Raw genomic sequence first — 21,220 nt, forward strand, 5'->3', positions numbered from 1 at the left:
TCTGATTGTACGGCGGCGAATTTTGTTGGAGTGGCGGTCGGCATCGCCACCTCGGGTCGTGGCATGGCTGGGTGACCTGTACGACTTCCTGTGGTTAGAGAAGGTAAAGTATGAGTTAAGGTACTCAGCAGGGGAGTTTGAGGAAAAGTGGGGGATGTTTGTGACCCTGTTGCATGGGGTTGGGGGGGGGGGGGGGGGGGGATTGTTGGGAAGTTATGTTTCCAGGGATGTTTATTTGCTGTAACCTGGTTTGATACATGTTTGTACTAAAATACATTTTTTTTTTAAAACGAAAGTAGACTGATGGGACACGAATTAGCCAAATTGGATTTCTCCTGCTTTTTGTGGAAGGAAAATGCCTGGGAAAATATCTGTGTTGTAGCTGTACTGGAACAACTTGGCTAGAGGTATTGCTGCATCTGAAACACAGGTCTTCCAAGTGGATATGTTATTGACGCTCATAGTTTTTTGTCATATCCAGTGCACTCAGCTGATTCTTGATATTACATGGAGTGAACCAAATTGGTTGAAGACTGATTTCAGCGATGGTGGGAAAGAGCAGGAGGAGGTGAAGATGGAATTACCGATCTTGCATTTCTGCTTGAAAATGGTTGTGAACATTTCAGCACTGTAAGAAAATCATGGTTTAAAATCACACTTTGCAGAGAAATCAAACCACATAACCAAATTCCGTAGCCTTTACACGACTGTTTCAAATGTAATTGTTTAAGATTAAGTGAACCTTTATCCTTGGTTTAAGTGAACCAATATCATGGCTGGGAGGTTTGCTAGAGTCTCTCAGGAGGATTTAAACTAATATGGGGGGACGGGGGGTGGGGGGGGGGGGGGGGGGGGACACCAGAGCGTTAGCTTAGAAGGTGTAATAAGTGAAGGGGAAATAGAGAACAAAAATAAGAGAATAGCAACATTGCCCAGTCTGCTCAAGCAGAGTGGTCTGTTGTTTTTGCTTCAATGCCAGAAGTATAGCAGGTTAAGCAGATGAACTTAGAACACTGATTAGTACTTGGAGCTATGATGTTGTGGCTATCACAGAAATGTGGTTAAAGGAAGGGCAGGATTGGCAGCTGAACGTTGGGAGAATATAGATGCTTCAGGAGAGATACAGGGGGATGTAAATGGGGTGGACAAGTAGCATTACTGGTTAAGGAAAATATTATCGCCGTACTGCGGGAGGACACCTCAAGAGGGCTCATACAATGCGGCAATCTGGGTAGAGCTCAGGAACAGGAAGGGAGCAATCACAATGTTGAGGGTTTTATTATAGGCCCCTCAACGGCCAGCAAGAGATAGAGGACCAGATAGGTAGAGAGATTTTGGACAGGTGCAAAGGGTTGCTGTGGTAGAGGATTTTAATTTCCCCGATATTGACTGGGACTCATGTAGGGCTTGAATGGGGCAGAGTTTGCAAGGTGTATCCAGGAAGGATTCTTGATGCAATATGTCAATAGACCAACAAGGGATGGGGCAGTACTGGACCTGGTATTGGGGAATGAGCCTGGACAGGTGGTTGGGGCTTCAGTAGGGGAACATTTAGGGAGTAGTGGCCACAATTCCCTATGTTTTAGGGTACTTTTGGACAGGGATGAGGGTAACCTTCGCGTTAAGGTGCTAAACTGGGGAAAGGCAAATTACGATAACATTGGACATAAATTATAGAATTTGGATTGGGTGTGGCTGTTGGAGGGTAAATCAACATCGAACATATGGGAGTCTTTCAAGTGACAGTTGACTCGATTTCAGGAAAGTCACATTCCTGAGAGAACAAAGGACAAGTATGGGAAGTTTAGGGAGCCTTGTATAACAAGGGATATTGTGAACATCATCAACAAGACAAAGGAGGCTTTTGACAGTCTAGAAGGGTGGGAACAGTCAAAACCCTTGAGGAGTATAAAGAAAGTAGGAAGGTACTTAAGCAGGAAATTAGGAGGGCTAGGATGGGTCATGAAAAGTCCTTGACAAGTAGGATTAAGGCGAATCCCAAAGCATTTTACTCATGTGTAAAAAGCAAGAGGATGGCCAGGAAAAGGATTGGACGACTTAAGGACAGTTGGGGGAATCTGTGTGTTGAGCCAGAGGAAATGGACGAGGTACTAAATGAGTACTTTGCATCAGTTTTCACCAAAGAAAAGGACATTGTGGAAGTGATTCTTGGGTAAGGTGTGTGGATAGTTTGGGTCATGTTGACATCAAAAAGGAGGTGTATTGGGTGTTTTAAAAGACATTAAGGTAGATACGTCTCCTAGGCCTGATGGGATTTAACCCAGAATACCAAGGGAAGCAAGGGAGGAAGTTTCTGGCGCCTTAACTGACATCTTTGTATCCTCATTGGCTACAGACGAGGTCCCAGAAGACTGCAGAATAGCTAATGAGGTACCGCTGTTTAAGAAAGGTAGCAGTGATAATCCAGGAAACTAAAGGCCGGTGAGCCTCACGTCGGTAGTAGGTAAATTATTGGAGAGAATTCTCAGGACAGTATTTATACTCATTTGGAAACAAATGGATTCATTAGCAATAGACAGCTTGGTTTTGTGAAGGGAAGGTCGTGCCTCCCTAACTTGATCGAGTTTTTTTGAGGAGGTGACAAAGATGATTGATGAGGGAAGGACGGTGGATGTTGTTTACATGGACTTCAGTAAAGCATGTCTGCATCAACGATCAACGGAGCCGAGGTGGAGATAGTTAACAGTTTCAAATTCCTAGCCATGTACATCACCAAAAATCTGTCCTGGTCCACCCAAGTCGACGCTACCACCAAGAAAGCACAACTGCGCCTATATATTTCACAATAGGAAATAAGGAAATTCCGCAAGTCCACACTGACTCTCACCAACTTTTACAGATGCACCATAGAAAGCATCCTATCCGGCTGCATCACAGTCTGGTATGGCAACTGCTCGTCCCAAGACCGCAAGAAACTTCAGAGAGTCGTGAACACAGCCCAATCCATCACATGAACCTGCGTCCCATCCATTGACTCTATCTACACCTCCCGCTGCCTGGGGAAAGCGGGCAGCATAATCAAAGACCCCTCCCACCCGGCTTACTCACTCTTCCATAGGGCAGCGCTTCCAATTACAAGACAAGACCCCATATGTTAGCAAGGTGGATTTTGCAGAGTTGAATGGGCTGGGTGTGTCTTTGTTGTCTTCGGTGCCTAGCCTGATAGTGAGTGGTCTAACTGGATTTATTCTTATTATAGTTCTCAGCGGTGATTTGATAAAATGGAGTGGCTTACTTAGTGGGCAGTTACGAGTCAACCACATTTCAGTGGCTCAGGAGTCACATATGGGCCAGAATGGGAAAGGATGTAGTTTATCTTCCCTAAAAATCATCAGTAAACCTGATGAGCTTTTATAACAATCCAATAATTTCATGGATAAATTACTGGCACTAGCTTTTTTGTTCCAAAATTATTGCCTCAGTGGTGAGACTTGATCTCACGTTTAGATCATTAGTCTGGACCTCTTACTCAGCAACATAATCTCAACACCACCATATCCTGACTTTTTAACAAAGGCTTAGATCAAATACAGAGGTGCAATTGTGATCACTGGAGAGAGTTCAAAAAGAACTGTAAGAATATCCACCAATTCTAAAGTCAACCAGATATGACATTGGATTAAAGAAACTAAATTTAATCCACAAAGAATATCCCAATGCTGTTCATAAAAATATTAAATGGTATCAATATATTACTTAAAAGCTTAATGGTAAAAACTGGGCGGCATGGACTGGTTGGGCCGAAGGGCCTGTTTCCATGCTGTAAACTTCTATGATAAGTCTGGTAAGTAGGATTCAACTTTGTGAAAAATAAGTTTCGAGATGATTTTACTTCAATGTTTTCCTTACCGGATGCTGATGATCTTTGATGTAATCCCCAACAAATTTAATATTGACCGGATCTCAAAAGATCCAATCCAGTCTGTTGATCCAACAATACTTGGACCTTTATCTCCAGCAGTTACCAACATCTGAAAATGTAAAATGCAAACCGTTTTCTAAGTAGAAATTCTTGAACAACATATTTTTTTAAAAGCAGAAAAAGCACAGCCTTGCTTATAGTTTCAACAAGATTAAGACAAAGGACTTATAAACCAAATTATGCTTTAGAATATTAACAATTGAAATCAGTGGACTTCCAGTTGCGGCTATGCCTGGGTAGGTCGCACGGTTGGCAGCTCCCGCCGAGAATGGACTTTTGGGCCCTTTTAAGGAGCTCCAGCGGCACTTGGACGACAATTCCCGGTGTGGGAAGGAAGCAGTGAGTTTCCCCCAGCACTGTATGGAGTGGACCAGGAGCGGAGCAGTCACAAAAGTGGCACTAGAGAAGAGAGAACGGGCGTGAAAGAGCAAGATGGCGGCGGGCAGGAACCAGGCAGCGTGGGCTCAGTGGTCTTGGGAGCAGCAGGAGTTTTTGAGAAGCTGCTTTGCGGAATTGAAGGCGGAGATGTTGGCCCCTATGAAGGCATTGGTTGAAAGGCCCAGAAGATGCAGGGGACGGTGATAAAGGAGGTGCAGGCCTCTGATAATGAGGTTGCTGCTGTGCTGACTGAGGGGGAGTTGAAGGTAAGAGGGAGGGTCAGGCGGGGAGCCTCCGCCTGGGAGCTGGAGAATGCGGGAGGTGCGGGCACGTGGCTGGCCTAAAAAAGGAGATGGCTAGTCGGGGGGGGGGGGGGGGGCAGGTTTTTCACTCTGGGCTGGACGCGAAAAAAGGGGGGATCGCAATTCTGGTGAGTAAGCGGGTGGCATTTGCGGCGGTGGGTATTGTGGCAGATAAAGGGGGTCGATATGTGATGGTGAGTGACAGGCTGCAGGGGGCCCGGGTGGTGCTGGTGAATGTGTATGCCCCAAACTGGGACGATGCAGGGTTCATGAAGCGGATGTTGAGGCAGATCCCGGATCTAGAGGGCCTGGCACTAGATCGGTCTAGGTCGAAGTCGGGTAAGAGGCCAGCAGCAGCCAAGGTCCTGAGGGGGTTTATGGATCAGATGGGGGGAGTGGATCCGTGGAGGTTTGCCAGGCCAAGGCCTACTCGCGAATAGACTTTTTTGTGGTAAGAAGGGCACTGATCCCGAGAGTGGAGGGGGCGGAGTATTCGGCCATTGCGATTTTGGATCACGCCCCGCACTGGGTAGAGCTGGAGTTGGGGGAGGAGAGGGGCCAGCGCCCATTGTGGCGAATGGATATGGGACTGCTGGCGGACGAGGAAGTTTGTGGGCGGGTTCGGGGGTGCATCCAAAGATATGTGGCGGCCAATGAGAATGGGGAGGTGTCGGTGAGTGTGATCTGGGAGGCGCTGAAGGCAATGGTCAGGGGGGAGCTAATTTCAATCAGGGCTCACAGGGAGAAGAGGGAGAGGATGGAGCGGGAGAGATTGGTGGGGGAGATACTGAGGGTGGACAGGAGATACGTGGAATCCCCCGAAGACGGGCTGCTGAGAGAGCGCCGGAGCCTCCAAACAGCGTTTGACTTGTTGACCACGGGGAAAGCTGAGGCCCAGTGGAGGAGGGTACAGGGAGCAGTGTATGAGTTTGGAGAGAAGGCGAGTCGGATGTTGGCACATCAGCTGCGGAGGAGGGAGGCAGCTAGGGAGATTGGGGGAGTCAGAGATAGAGGGGGGAACACGGTGCGGAGTCCTGCAAAAATAAACAAGGTCTTTAGGGACTTTTATGGTAAGTTGTACAAGTTAGAACCCCCGGAATGGGGGGGGGGGGGGGCAGTTCCTGGACCAACTGAGGTTCCCAAGGGTGGAGGAAGGGCGGGTAGAGGGTTTGGGGGCCCCGCTCGAGATGGAGAAGCTAGTTAAGGGGTTGGGGAGTATGCAGGCGGGCAAGGCCCTGGGGCCGGATGTGTTCCCGATTGAGTTCTACAGGAAGTTCTCAGAGCTGTTGGGCCCGTTGTTGCTGAGAACCTTTAATGAGGCGAAGGAAAAGGGAATCCTTCCCCCGACGATGTCGCGGGCTTTGATCTCGCTTATCCTCAAGTGGGATAAGGACCCGCTGCAGTGTGGCTCTCATAGGCCGATTTCGCTCCTCAATGTGGATGTCAAGCTGTTGGCAAAAATCTTGGCCCTCAGGATTGAGGATTATGTCCCGAGAGTGATACATGAGGACCAGACGGGGTTTGTGAAGGGCAGGCAGCTGAACACAAACGTGCGGAGGCTCCTGAATGTGATTATGATGCAGAAGTGGTAGCGGCAATGGACGCGGAGAAGGCCTTTGACCGGGTGGAGTGGGAGTACCTGTGGGAGGTGTTAGGCAGATTTGGGTTCGGGGAGGAGTTCATAGGGTGGGTTAAATTGCAGTACCAGGCCCCGGTGGCGAGTGTATTGACGAACCGGCTGCGGTCAGGGTATTTTAAGTTGTACAGTGGAACGAGGCAGGGGTGCCCTTTGTCCCCCCTGCTCTTTGCCCTGCCGATTGAGCCACTGGCCATGGCATTGAGGGAGTCCAAAAACTGGAGGGGGGGCACCGTGTCTCAATATATGCGGATGATCTGCTGCTGAACATTGCGGATCCGGTGGAGGGGATGGGGGAGTTCATGCAGACTCTTAGGGAGTTTGGAGACTTCTTGGGATATAAGCTCAATGTGGGGAAGAGCGAGCTGTTTGTGGTGCATGCGAGGGGCCAGGAAAAGAGGTTGGAGGAGCTACCACTCAGGATGGTGGAGAGGAGTTTTCGGTATTTGGGTATCCAGGTTGCCAAGAGTTGGGGGGTCTTGCATAAACTCAATCTGGCACGGCTGGTGGACCAGATGGAGGAGGACTTCGGGAGGTGGGACATGTTGCCACTCTCCCTGGTGGGTAGGGTGCAGTCCGTTAAGATGACGGTCCTCGCCAGGTTCCTGTTCGTCTTTCAGTGACTGCCCATTCTCATCCCCAAGGCTTTCTTTAAGCGGGTAAACAGGAGCATTATGGGATTTGTGTGGGCAAATAAGACCCCGAGGGTTAAGAGGCTGTTCTTGGAGCGCAATGGGGGTGACATTGAGGATCTGGGGGCAGTGGAGACGGCATGGGGGGGAGGCAGAGGCCTCCGTCTGGATCCGATATGGGACAACCATAGGTTCTTTCCAGGTAGGATAGATGGTGGGTTCCTAAGCTGGCACCGGGCGGGAATTAAAAGGATGGGGGATTTATTCATCGATGGGACTTTTGCCAGTCTGAGGGCGCTGAAGGAGAAATTTGGGTTACCTCTGGGAAATGCCTTTAGGTATATGCAGGTTCGGGCGTTCGTGCGAAAGCAGGTAGGGGAATTCCCACTGCTGCCTGACCGGAGGATACAGGACAGGGTGGTTTCGGGCGTGTGGGTCGAGGAGGGTAAGATATCGGAGATATACCAGGAGCTGCAGGAGGCGGAGGAAGCCTCGGTGGAGGAGCTGAAGGGCAAGTGGGAGGAGGAGCTAGGTGAGGAGCTGGATGAGGGCCTGTGGGCTGACGCCCTGGGCAGGGTCAGTTCCTCCTCATCTTGCGCCAGGCTCAGCCTGATCCAATTTAAAGTGATTCACAGGGCGCATATGACAGGGGCGAGGATGAGTACGTTTTTTGGTGTAGAGGACAGGTGTGTGAGGTGTTCGGGGAGGCCAGCATACCACGACCATATGTTTTGGACATGCCCGGCGCCTACGGAATTTTGGAAGGGCTTCGCAAAGGCTATGTCCAAGGTCTTGGATACTCGGGTAAAATCAAGCTGGGGGATAGCGATATTTGGGGTATCAGACGATCCGGGAGTGCAGGAGTCGAAAGAGGCCAGAGTTCTGGCCTTTGCTTCCTTAGTAGCCCGGAGAAGGCTCTTGTTAATGTGGAGGGATGCAAAGCCCCCAAGCGTAGAGGCTTGGGTCAACGACATGGTGGAGTTTCTTAGGTTGGAGAAGATCCTTGCGAGGGTCCTTGCAGGGGTTCTCTGGGCGGTGACAACCATTTCTTGACTTTCTTCGTGGAGCGTTAGGTGGAGGTCAGCAGCAGCGGCAACCGGGGGCTGGGGGGGGGGGGGGCTGATTTCTTTTTCTTTTTGTAAGGGGCGCATGCCCCATTTTGCTTTGAAATGGATGTTAAATTGTTAATCATTTAGAGGGTTAAGTTGTTTTGTTTTGTTACCATATTGCCCTGTTTGCTTTGTATTATTTTCCTTTTTGGACTGTTCTGTAAAAATTATTGAAAAACCTTGAATATAAACATTAAAAAAATAAATAAATAATTGAAATCAAAGCACCAATCTGATTTCTTCCATTAATCACAAGAGCTGGTTTTGGATATCAATGCTGTTTTTGTTTTGTTGATCGGATAAAAGCAAAAAAAAAAAACTGGTAACTTGGTCTTCATTTCCTCCATGAAAAGCTGCATTTACCTCGATGCAAGTCTAAGCCAGTTCAAAGATGTGATGACATCCGATGAATTTGGAATATGCCACATTACAGGAAACAAGAGCAGTTAATTTATTCCCCAAGAGTAATGAATAAATAATTCCAAAAGACAGTGCTGGTTAGGTTGCTGCCACTGCTACTTGAAGATTTTAAAATGGTAAAAAAATCTGCCAATCAATCTTCATTCATCTTATGTTTTACTTGCACTAATAAGTTATGCTGAATATGTCTGCTGAAAAATTAGCACTTTGTTTTGCACTTATTAGGGCAGACACAGGAATGCCAAATTTCAAAAGGAGCAATAATTTATACTGCATGAGAAAAAGATGTGGATTTGGACTCTGATTGGTCGAAGTATTGACATGGAGAATGCACTAGAGAACTATTGCCTCTCCTATGCATTTGTTTAACTCAAAACAAGCACAATTCCTGGCCAGATACCGGTGTATGAATAGATGTACCTTATAGCAAACATAACTACATTGAAAGCCTGACTGATATTAAATTGGTTGCTAGTGTAATTCTTAGCACATTCAGGAGTGCTCAGCAAATGCTGTCCAATCACTTCTAATGTTAGGCAATATGTTCTGAGTTTTGCGAACAGGGGCTTGTTGAGTAGTCAGTACTCTGCCTATTACAAACAGCTGAAGGGATCCATGGCCTACGCACTTGGCACTACACCAGCAATGACATTTTTGGCTTGATGGCAGTACATTAGTGGAAAATACTTCTCATATGAACCGGCTAGTTTCACCTTTTGCTCAAATCTTTAGATACTATACCTTTCCAAGGATTGGGCATTTCTCAGGACTGAAGGCTGTGGTCTTAGGCTCTTTCATGAGTATGCGTGACACACGGTATGCAATAGTCTGATCAGGTAGCCATTATCCAGCAGGATATATGGGAGTCAAATTTGCACCGTGGGCAAATGGCTCGAGCCCTATTCACAAGAATGCTGATAAAGCCAATCTTATAGTGTGTAGAATCCCAGAGCATATATTAATCAGTGAAGGTAGGCTGTGGTAGAGAGTCCAGTGACAAGATTTCTCAACTAGCATGCCGAGGAAAGGGAACTTGATAGAACAGCGCCATTTCAAAGGTGAATTTGAGCGTGGAACAGAACGCATTGGAAATTCTTACATGCAGCTGCAGATTCAAATATAGCAAATGCAACATATCCAGAGTATTGAAAGACATGCAAATGAGATAGTGGATGCAGGTGGCCATTGTCCAAAGTTCTATAGATTCAGGTTCCTGCAGATTGGAAGGTAGCAAATGTAAGCCCTCTATTTAAAGAGAGGGAGAGAGAGAGAGAGAGAGAGAGAGAGAGAGAGAGAGAGAGAGAAAATGGGATTCTACAGGTCTGTTAGCTAGACATCAGGGGCGTCATTCTCCGGCCCCCCGCTGGGTCGGAGAATGGCCGTTGGCCGCCGTGAATCCCGCCCCCGCCGAAGTCTCCGGTACCGGAGATTGGGCGGGGGCGGGAATCGGGCCGCGCCGGTTGGCGGGACCCCCCGCTCAATTCTCCGGCCCGGATGGGCCGAAGTCCCGCCCAGAAATTGCCTGTCCCGCCGGCGTAAATCAAAGCTGGTATTTACCGGCGGGACCAGGCGACGTGGGCGGGCTCCGGGGGGGGGGGGCGCGGGGCGATCTGACCCCGGGGGGTGCCCCCACGGTGGCCTGGCCCGCGATCGGGGCCCACCGATCCGCGGGCAGGCCTGTGCCGTGGGGGCACTCTTTCCCTTCCGCCTCCGCCACGGCCTCCACCATGGCGGAGGCGGAAGAGACTCTCCCCACTGCGCATGCGCGGGAAACTGTCGGCGGCCGCTGACGCTCCCGCGTATGCGCCGCATTTCCGCGCCAGGTGGCGGGGCAACAAACGCCATTTCCGCCAGCTGGCGGGGCGGTAATCCCTCCGGCGCCGGCCTAGCCCCTCAATGTTGGGGCTCGGCCCCCAAAGATGCGAAGCATTCCACACCTTTGGGCCGGCGCGATGCCCGTCTGATTGGCGCCGTTTTTGGCGCCAGTCGGCGGACATCGCGCCGTTGGGGGAGAATTTCGCCCCAGTAGTGGGAAAAATGCTAGAGGCTATTATAAAGGATATGATAACTGGACACGAAGAAAGTAATGGTAGGATTTTGGCAGGGTCAACATGACCATATGAAAGGGAAATCATGTTTGACAGCATGTTGGAATTTTCTGAGTCTGTAATAAGTGGAAGTGATAAGAAGGAACCAGTGGATGTGGTGTATTTGGGTTTTCAAAAGGCTTTCAATAAGGTCCCAAACAAGAAGTTGGTAAACAAAATTAAAGGGTCGGTGTAACATCAGTCCAGGGCCCTGGGACTGTGTCTGCGCTATCAGCGGGTCACTACCTGCCTGCTGAGTGCTCAATCACACCCATTGCCTGCATGCGGTGTACCCGGGGGTTGCACCCTTCACCCCGTGCCCTCTCAGTGATCCTCGACCTGTGCTCTACCGCTGCATTTAGGTGTGCCCCCAGGATGCATATCAGAGGTGGAAGCAGCCTGCTGCCTATCGCTTCCCGTGGCCTTCGATTCCCCTAGCGGGCACCCTCTGGGAGCCTGAGGGTCCCGGCCCACTTGCTGGTAGCATGTACCCTGCCGTCAGGACAGCTAGATCGAGCCCCAGTTGCCCCTGCATCATCTAGCTCTACCAGCCCTGATGGCACCCCAATGTCTGCAGCACGGTGTCAACACACTCTGCAATGCTCCTCAGTGACTGGGACATTCTCTGGAGCGCCCCGGCAATACCCACCTGCGATTGGAACTTTCTCCGCAGCACCTCATCTATGCCCACCTGCAACTGGGACATGTTCCGCAGCATCGGCTATGCTCACCTGAGACGGGGACACCTCACCCAGCGACCGGGACGTGCTCTGGTGTGCCTCGGCAATGCCCACCTGAGACCGGGACATGTTCCGTAGCGCCTCACCAAGGTCCAGCTGGGACTGGGACCAGCCCCCCAGTGACTAGGACATGCTGTCGAGACAATCAGCCATGGCCGTCACTGACTGAGCTATGCTTTGACACCTCAACTCATGCTGCTGGCATTGTGCACCAGGTTCTCCACTGCAGTCACTACCCTAGCAGTGTTGGCCTTGGTGCCATGCATTGACGTCGCCATCTACTGCGCCCGTAGCCTCTGGGACTCTGCCAGTCGGCTGTGGACCTGCTCGAATGTTGCTGACATCCCCTACTGAATATTACGGCCACATCCTCTCGCCTGCATCAGCTCGGGGTACACCTGTTCCAACAGGCTCAGTGCCTGACTGGGACTCAGATGGGTCCTGGGATCCAGCAGAACGCCGATCGCTATCTCACCTGAGCATTCCTGCCTCCACCTGATACGCATCGGCAACTGTGTGGTGCTCACCAGAATGTGCCCCAGAAACCTCCACTGCTGTCACCCACCGAAGCATCTGTCTCTGCGCTGGTGGAGGGGGTGGGGATGACAGCTGTGCCGTGAATACGTTGGGCTCCTCGGAGCACCCCTTTGAGGTGTTCTCATGGGAGACCAGGGTGGGGGGGGGGGGACTACCCGGATGAGGATCCTGCTGGAGAATGGACATGGGTGGGATGGGTCATTCTGCATGGCATCAACAACAGGTCATCTGGATGGGGGATGGTGGATCTTCACCTCTGCGCTGTACGCCAATATCTACATTGGTGACAGATCTGTCCTTGGCACCCCCGCGACCTCCAAAGCCTGTTCCACGTAGGGGATGAGGACTCTGATGCCTGCATCCCGCTGCTCATCTGGACCCTCTCCCATCTGTTGTTGGCCAACATCTCCTGCAGGGACACAGAGAATGCATCGTGAGCTACACTTGTCGGTCATCGTGCGGGGGTGGGGTTTTGATGATGATGGGAAGTGGGAGTGGTAGGGGAGAGATATGGTGATGGGGAATATTTGGGGGGGTGAAACTGGCGGCACCGCTGGACATGGGTGGGCTGGGGAACGGAACAGTGTTGGGCAGGGGTGGTGCCAGGTGCACATGGGAGGGGGGGGTGCCAAGGGGCCAGTGTCAACCCACCCGTGCGACCCTGTGGAGGTCATTGATCCTTTTACAGCACTGGGTTCCAGCCTTCCTGGTGATGCTCCTTGAGCTGATGGCGGCTGCCACTTCCTTCCAAGCAGCACTGGCTGCCCCCCAATATTCCCCATCTCTTCCCCATTCACCATAACTCTCTCCTACCGCTCCCCCCTCCCACTACCATCAAAACCCCACCCCCCGGAGGCTGACCCTCCGAGACCCTCAGGGGAACAGAGCATCCTATCTGATTTCAACCGCATCAAAATTTCTGGCCTGGTCAGCATCCCCGAATCGTGGGGTTGGTCTCCTTGGTGATATGACTGCGAGCTGTGTGGGGTTGGCTGTGGTGGAGCGGTTTAAGTGCTGCTCTCCCTTGTTAGCAGGGGGCTGGCGAGCATGGTCGCAGTGAATAAGCTGGCGGGACAGTCATTTGTGGCGTGAAGCCCATGGGGTCTCGTTAAGTGGACGAATTAATGTTTTATACCAGTGATGGCCTAGCCGGGCCGAGAGTCGGGATGCTCAATGCAGTTCCCGCTCGCTACCACACTTGGAAACATTTCTATTAAATCGCGCCCTATGCTTTTAAGAAGTGGTTTGATATAGCACTTGGGTGAAAGGGATCTAAGGATATTGGGGGAAGGCGGGATCAGGCTATAGAGTTGGATGATCAGCCATGAACATAATGAATGGTGGAATAGGTTTAGAAGGCTGAATGACCTCCTCCTGTTCCTATTTTCCATGTTTCTACGTAATATCAATTTAGCTTTTTATGTGCTTGTAGAAGCTTTATTGCCTGTTCTTATATTTCCTGTTAGTTTTCTCTCATACTCCAATTTCTCCCTCTTTAGTATTTTAAGTCATCCCTTGCTTGTCTCTAAAATGGTCCCAATCTTTTTTTTTCGATTTGAAATCACCCTCGACTTCCTTAGCTAGTCATGGAGTATGCATCCTTTTGATGGAGTCTTTCTTCCTCAATAGAATACATCTTTGAGAGTTACGGGAATATCTCTTCAATTGTCCGCAACAGCTTCTCGATCATCTTCCTTTTTAACCTATTTACTCCGTCCACTTTAGCCAACTGTCTTCATGTACCCATTGTAATTGCCTTTATTGAAGTTTAAGGCACAAGTTATTGATTCATATTTTTCACTCTCAAACTTAATATAAAATTCCATCAAAATCACTCTTGCTTAATGATCCTTTACTATGAAATATTGAATCAATCCTGTCTTATCACGCATTACCAAGTTCAAGATTGTCCATTCCCTGATAGGTTCCTGAAAACATTATTCTAAGAAACCATCCCGATAACACTCCATGAACTCCTCCTCCAGGTTACCTTGCCAATTCGATTTGTCTAATCTCCTATTATTTGTTGCTGCTATACTTTGTCTTACTGTGTGAGTACTTTGGAGCCGATAAACTACTACTCACCAATGGTTTCTTTCGTTTTCTATTCCTTATTTCCATTTAAACCGATTTTGGACCTTGATCTTCTAACCAAGAACATTTCTCATTATCCATCGTTTTCATCCTTTATTAACAAATCTAAACCACCACCTTTTCATTTCTTCCAGACGTTCTGACATGTCAAAATATCTTGAATATTCAGGTCTCAGTCTTGGTCACCTTACAACCATGTTCCTGTAATGGCTATCCTATCATACTCATTTATTTCTATTGTGCTACCAATTCATCCATCTTGCTTCAAATGCTGTAAGTATTCAGATAAAGACCCTTTAATTCTATCCTTTCACCATTTTTGCCTACTCTGACTTTATTTGCTGGCATACTCTTAAGCTTGTATGCTCTGCCCCTACCTGTCACACCCAATACACTTATTGTTAACCTGCAATACTGCCTTGTTCTCTCTCTTGAGCTTTCAACATCTCCCCTTGTATAAACTCTCCACTATTTAGTGTAAAGCCTTTTCTACAGCCATAAAAATACAACTTTCTAGGGCATTGCTCCCAATATGGTTAAGCTGAAGGGTGCCTGAATGGTACAGCTCCCTCTTCCAGTGAAAACAGCGCGGGAGGAAAGTGAGCCGGGACAGTGAAAACAGCGCGAGAGGTGAGTGAGCCAGAACATTGAAAACAGCGCGGGAGCTGAGTGAGCCGGGACAGTGAAAACAGCGCGGGAGGAGAGAGAGCCGGGACATTGAAAACAGCGCGGGAAGTGAGTGAGCCGGGACAGTGAAAAGAGCGCGGGAGGTGAGTGAGCCGGGACATTGAAAACAGCGCGGGAGGAGAGAGAGCCGGGACATTGAAAACAGCGCGGGAGGTGAGTGAGCCGGGACATTGAAAACAGCGCGAGAGGTGAGTGAGCCAGGACATTGAAAACAGCGCAGGAGCTGAGTGTGCCGGGACATTGAAAACAGCGCGGGAGGGGAGTGAGCCGGGACAGTGAAAACAGCGCGGGAGGTGAGTGAGCCGGGACAGTGAAAACAGAGCAGGAGGAGAGAGAGCCGGGACAGTGAAAACAGCGCGGGAGGAGAGAGAGCCGGGACAGTGAAAACAGCGCGGGAGCTGAGTGAGCTGGGACAGTGAAAACAGCGCGGGAGATGAGTGAGCCGGGACACTGAAAACAGCGCGGGAGGTGAGTGAGCCGGGACAGTGAAAACAGCACGAGAGGAGAGTGGGCCGGGACAGTGAAAACAGCGCGGGAGGAGAGTGAGCCGGGACAGTGAAAACAGCGCGAGAGGTGAGTGAGCCGGGACAGTGAAAACAGCGCGGGAGCTGAGTGAGCCGGGACAGTGAAAACAGCGCGGGAGGTGAGTGAGCCGGGACAGTGAAAACGTGCGGGAGGTGAGTGAGCCGGGACAGCGAAAACAGCGCGGGAGGAGAGTGAGCCGGGACAGTGAAAACAGCGTGAGAGGTGAGTGAACAGGGACAGTAAAAACAGCGCGGGAGCTGAGTGAGCCGGGACAGTGAAAACAGCGCGGGAGGTGAGTGAGCCGGGACAGTGAAAACAGCGCGGGAGGTGAGTGAGCCGGGACAGTGAAAACAGCGCGGGAGGTGAGTGAGCCGGGACAGTGAAAACAGCGCGGCGGGAGGTGAGTGAGCCGGGACAGTGAAAACAGCGTGGGAGGAGAGTGAGCCGGGACAGTGAAAACAGCGCGAGAGGTGAGTGAGCCGGGACATTGAAAACAACGCGGGAGGTGAGTGAGCCGGGACAGTGAAAACAGCGCATGGGGTGACTGAGCCGGGACATTGAAAACAGCGCGGGAGGTGAGTGAGCCGGGACAGTGAAAACAGCGCGGGAGGTGAGTGAGCCGGGACAGTGAAAACAGCGCGGGAGGTGAGTGAGCTGGGAAATTGAAAAAACGCGGGAGGAGAGAGAGCCGGGACAGTGAAAACAGCGCGAGAGGAGAGAGAGCCGGGAGATTTAAAAAGCGCGGGAGATTTAAAAAGCGCAGGAGCTGCGAGTCAGAGCGGAGATTTTAAAAGATCGCTGCCTAGTTTCGGGAGCCGTTCGGAGGAGGAGGAGCAGTCTCTGTCAGGGAGAGAACCTGAGAACATCTAAGACACTCAGAAGGTAAGAAGGTAAGTAAGTGATCTTTACTCATTTTTGCTTTTATGCCTTTTTCAAATTGTGTGTGTCGGGGGGAAACTGAAGTGACATCACAGAAAAGCTGTGACCTGAGTGGCAGGTTGGGAATCTACACTAAATTAAAAAAATTAAGCATTGCTAACTAATTAAACATAATTACTTAATTATAATTTAGAGGGGTATCTAAGCCAGAGATCGGAGAGTACTATATTTAGCTTTCGCATTTATATTAGAAATCTAGTGCTTGGAAACAGTAACTTTGAAATTTAAAAAAATATATATTTTTTTTTAAAAAAAACTTTTAATTTTCATTAATTGACGCAATGTCAGTTAGAGGGGTGCAGTGCTCTGACTGTGAGATGTGGCAGGTCCGGGAGGCTTCCAGCGTCCCGGATGGCTTCATCTGCAGAAAGTGCACCCAACTGGAGCTCCTCACAGACCGCATGGTTCGGTTGGAGCAGCAATTGGATGCAGTTAGGAGCATGCAGGTGGCGGAAAGCGTCATAGATTGCAGTTATATAAATGTGGTCACACCCAAGGTGCAGGCAGAGAAATGGGTGACCACCAGAAAGAGCAGGCAGTCAGTGCAGGAATCCCCTGTGGTTGTCCCCCTCTCGAACTTTGGATACTGTCGGGGGGGGATAGCCTATCAGGGGAAAACAGCAGCAGCCAGAACAGTGGCACCACGGCTGGCTCTGATGTTCAGAAGGGAGGGTCAAAGCGCAGAAGAGCAATAGTAATAGGGGACTCTATAGTCAGGGGCACAGATAGGCGCTTCTGTGGACGTGAAAGAGACTCCAGGATGGTATGTTGCCTCCCTGGTGCCAGGGTCCAGGATGTCTCCGAACAGGTAGAGGGCATCCTGAAGGGGGAGGGCAAACAGGCAGAGGTCATTGTACATATTGATACTAACGACATAGGCAGGAAGGGGCATGAAGTCCTGCAGCAGGAGTTCAGGGAGCTAGGCAGAAAGTTAAAAGACAGGACCTCTAGGGTTGTAATCTCGGGATTACTCCCTGTGCCACGTGCCAGTGAGGCTAGAAATAGGAAGATAGAGCAGCTAAACACGTGGCTAAACAGCTGGTGTAGAATCATAGAAGTTTACAGCATGGAAACAGGCCCTTCGGCCCAACCAGTCCATGCCGCCCAGTTTTTACCATTAAGCTAGTCCCAGTTGCCCGCACTTGGCCCATAACCCTCTATACCCATCTTACCCATGTAACTATCTAAATGCTTTTTAAAAGACACAATTGTACCCGCCTCTACTACTTCCTCTGGCAGTACATTCCAGACACTCACTACCCTCTGAGTGAAGAAATTGCCCCTCTGGGCCCTTCTGAATCTCTCCCCTCTCACCTTAAACCTATGCCCTCTAGTTTTAGACTCCCCCACCTTTGGGAAAAGATGTTGACTATCCACCTTATCTATGCCCCTCATTATTTTATAGACCTCTATAAGATCACCCCCAAGCCTCCTACGCTCCAGGGAAAAAAGTCCCAGTCTATCCAGCCTCTCCTTATAACTCAAAACATTCCCCCCCCCCCACCCCTGACGGGAAACTCCGTCAGTTTCCCATCGCCAAAAGCAAATTTAAAACCTAATTTTATATTTTCGAAAACATATTTTCTTCTTCTTCTCTCACCCCACCCCCCACCCGTTCCCCTCCCCCCCAAAAAAACGCCACCAAAGGAGGGAGGGTTTCCGTTATCTGGACCACTGGGAGCTCTTCCGGGGCAGGTGTGACCTATATAAGAAGGACGGGTTGCACCTAAACCGGAGAGGCATAAATATCCTGGCCGCGAGGTTTGCTAGTGTCACACGGGGGGGTTTAAACTAGTATGGCAGGGGGGTGGGCACGGGAGCAATAGGTCAGAAGGTGAGAGCATTGAGGGAGAACTAGGGAATAGGGACAGTGGGGCTCTGAGGCAGAGCAGACAGGGAGAAGTTGCTGAACACAGCGGGTCTGGTGGCCTGAAGTGCATATGTTTTAACGCAAGAAGTATCACGGGTAAGGCAGATGAACTTAGAGCTTGGATTAGTACTTGGAACTATGATGTTGTTGCCATTACAGAGACCTGGTTGTGGGAAGGGCAGGATTGGCAGCTAAACGTTCCAGGATTTAGATGTTTCAGGCGGGATAGAGGGGAATGTAAAAGGGGAGGCGGAGTTGCGCTACTGGTTAGGGAGAATATCACAGCTGTACTGCGGGAGGACACCTCAGAGGGCAGTGAGGCTATATGGGTAGAGATCAGGAATAAGAAGGGTGCAGTCACAATGTTGGGGGTTTACTACAGGCCTCCCAACAGCCAGCGGGAGATAGAGGAGCAGATAGGTAGACAGATTTTGGGAAAGAGTAAAAACAACAAGGTTGTGGTGATGGGAGACTTCAACTTCCCCAATATTGACTGGGACTCACTTAGTGTCAGGGGCTTAGGCGGGGCGGAATTTGTAAGAAGCATCCAGGAGGGCTTCTTAAAACAATATGTAGACAGTCCAACTAGGGAAGGGGCGGTACTGGACCTGGTATTGGGGAATGAGCCCGGCCAGGTGGTAGATGTTTCAGTAGGGGAGCATTTCGGTAACAGTGACCACAATTCAGTAAGTTTTAAAGTACTGGTGGACAAGGATAAGAGTGGTCCTAGGATGAATGTGCTAAATTGGGGGAAGGCTAATTATAACAATATTAGGCGGGAACTGAAGAACATAGATTAGGGGCGGATGTTTGAGGGCAAATCAACATCTGACATGTGGGAGGCTTTCAAGTGTCAGTTGAAAGGAATTCAGGACCGGCATGTTCCTGTGAGGAAGAAGGATAAATACGGCAATTTTCGGGAACCTTGGATAACGAGAGATATTGTAGGCCTCGTCAAAAAGAAAAAGGAGGCATTTGTCAGGGCTAAAAGGCTGGGAACAGACGAAGCCTGCGTGGAATATAAGGAAAGTAGGAAGGAACTTAAGCAAGGAGTCAGGAGGGCTAGAAGGGGGTCACGAAAAGTCATTGGCAAATAGGGTTAAGGAAAATCCCAAGGCTTTTCACACGTACATAAAAAGCAAGAGGGTAGCCAGGGAAAGGGTTGGCCCACTGAAGGATAGGCAAGGGAATCTATGTGTGGAGCCAGAGGAAATGGGCGAGGTACTAAATGAATACTTTGCATCAGTATTCACCAAAGAGAAGAAATTGGTAGATGTTGAGTCTGGAGAAGGGTGTGTAGATAGCCTGGGTCACATTGAGATCCAAAAAGACGAGGTGTTGGGTGTCTTAAAAAATATTAAGGTAGATAAGTCCCCAGGGCCTGATGGGATCGACCCCAGAATACTGAAGGAGGCTGGAGAGGAAATTGCTGAGGCCTTGACAGAAATCTTTGGATCCTCACTGTCTTCAGGGGATGGTCCCGAAGGACTGGAGAACAGCCAATGTTGTTCCTCTGTTTAAGAAGGGTAGCAAGGATAATCCAGGGAACTACAGGCCGGTGAGCCTTACTTCAGTGGTAGGGAATTTACTGGAGAGAATTCTTCGAGACAGGATCTACTCCCATTTGGAAGCAAATGGACGTATTAGTGAGAGGCAGCATGGTTTTGTGAAGGGGAGGTCGTGTCTCACTAACTTGATAGAGTTTTTCGAGGAGGTCACTAGGATGATTGATGCAGGTAGGGCAGTGGATGTTGTCTATATGGACTTCAGTAAGGCCTTTGACAAGGTCCCTCATGGTAGGCCAGTACAAAAGGTGAAGTCACACGGGATCAGGGGTGAGCTGGCAAGGTGGATACAGAACTGGCTAGGTCATAGAAGGCAGAGAGTAGCAATGGAAGGATGCTTTTCTAATTGGAGGGCTGTGACCAGTGGTGTTCCACAGGGATCAGTGCTGGGACCTTTGCTCTTTGTAGTATATATAAATGATTTGGAGGAAAATGTAACTGGTCTGATTAGTAAGTTTGCAGACGACACAAAGGTTGGTGGAATTGCGGATAGCGATGAGGACTGTCGGAGGATACAGCAGGATTTAGATTGTTTGGAGACTTGGGCGGAGAGATGGCAGATGGAGTTTAATCCGGACAAATGTGAGGTAATGCATTTTGGAAGGTCTAATGCAGGTAGGGAATATACAGTGAATGGTAGAACCCTCAAGAGTATTGAAAGTCAAAGAGATCTAGGAGTACAGGTCCACAGGTCATTGAAAGGGGCAACGCAGGTGGAGAAGGTAGTCAAGAAGGCATACGGCATGCTTGCCTTCATTGGCCGGGGCATTGAGTATAAGAATTGGCAAGTCATGTTGCAGCTGTATAGAACCTTAGTTAGGCCACACTTGGAGGATAGTGTTCAATTCTGGTCGCCACACTACCAGAAGGATGTGGAGGCTTTAGAGAGGGTGCAGAAGAGATTTACCAGAATGTTGCCTGGTATGGAGGGCATTAGCTATGAGGAGCGGTTGAATAAACTCGGTTTGCTCTCACTGGAACGAAGGAGGTTGAGGGGCGACCTGATAGAGGTCTACAAAATTATGAGGGGCATAGACAGAGTGGATAGTCAGAGGCTTTTCCCCGGGGTAGAGGGGTCAATTACTAGGGGGCATAGGTTTAAGGTGAGAGGGGCAAGGTTTAGAGTAGATGTACGAGGCAAGTTTTTTACGCAGAGGGTAGTGGGTGCCTGGAACTCGCTACCGGAGGAGGTGGTGGAAGCAGGGACGATAGTGACATTTAAGGGGCATCTTGACAAATACATGAATAGGATGGGAATAGAGGGATACGGACCCAGGAAGTGTAGAAGATTGTAGTTTAGTCGGACAGCATGGTCGGCACGGGCCTGGAGGGCCGAAGGGCCTGTTCCTGTGCTGTACATTTCTTTGTTCTTTTGTTCTTTGTTCTTCCACATGTGTCAAAACCTATATGTCACACACCAGTCTTTGAGCCACATTTTCGACTCTCTCCCCTTATTTACCCTATGCCAATTTTCTCATGGCTCATGTAGCTATTCAGAGATTATCTTTCTAATTCTACTTTTTAAATTTAGCACCTAGCTGCTCATACTCCCTCAGCAAAACCTCTTTCTTAGTCCTAAGTAATTGGTATCTACATGTTAGAGACAATTTGGGCACTTAACACAATTGGGGATTGGTCATGATCCCACCAAACTACAATGGCTACATTGCTCACTGCCAATTCACCATAGATGTAATTGGATATGCTAGGGCTTCAATTATTCAATCAAATAGCAAATAAATTCTTCTTTGAAAAC

General features: G+C 49.5%; 1 protein-coding gene across 3 annotated transcripts in view; it reads right to left on the reverse strand.

Moving 5' to 3' along the window:
- The window catches only part of LOC140429203 (ufm1-specific protease 2-like), a 121,301-nt gene that overhangs the window by 51,206 nt on the left and 48,875 nt on the right, over positions 1 to 21,220 (reverse strand). For all 3 annotated transcript variants that reach the window (XM_072515891.1, XM_072515892.1, XM_072515893.1), the window contains one exon: positions 3,871 to 3,992. In XM_072515891.1, the coding sequence (XP_072371992.1) occupies positions 3,871 to 3,992 (122 nt within the window). The remainder of the gene's footprint in view (positions 1 to 3,870; positions 3,993 to 21,220) is intronic.

The sequence above is a fragment of the Scyliorhinus torazame genome, chromosome 9 (assembly GCF_047496885.1).
Source record: "Scyliorhinus torazame isolate Kashiwa2021f chromosome 9, sScyTor2.1, whole genome shotgun sequence".
Lineage (NCBI taxonomy): Eukaryota > Metazoa > Chordata > Chondrichthyes > Carcharhiniformes > Scyliorhinidae > Scyliorhinus > Scyliorhinus torazame.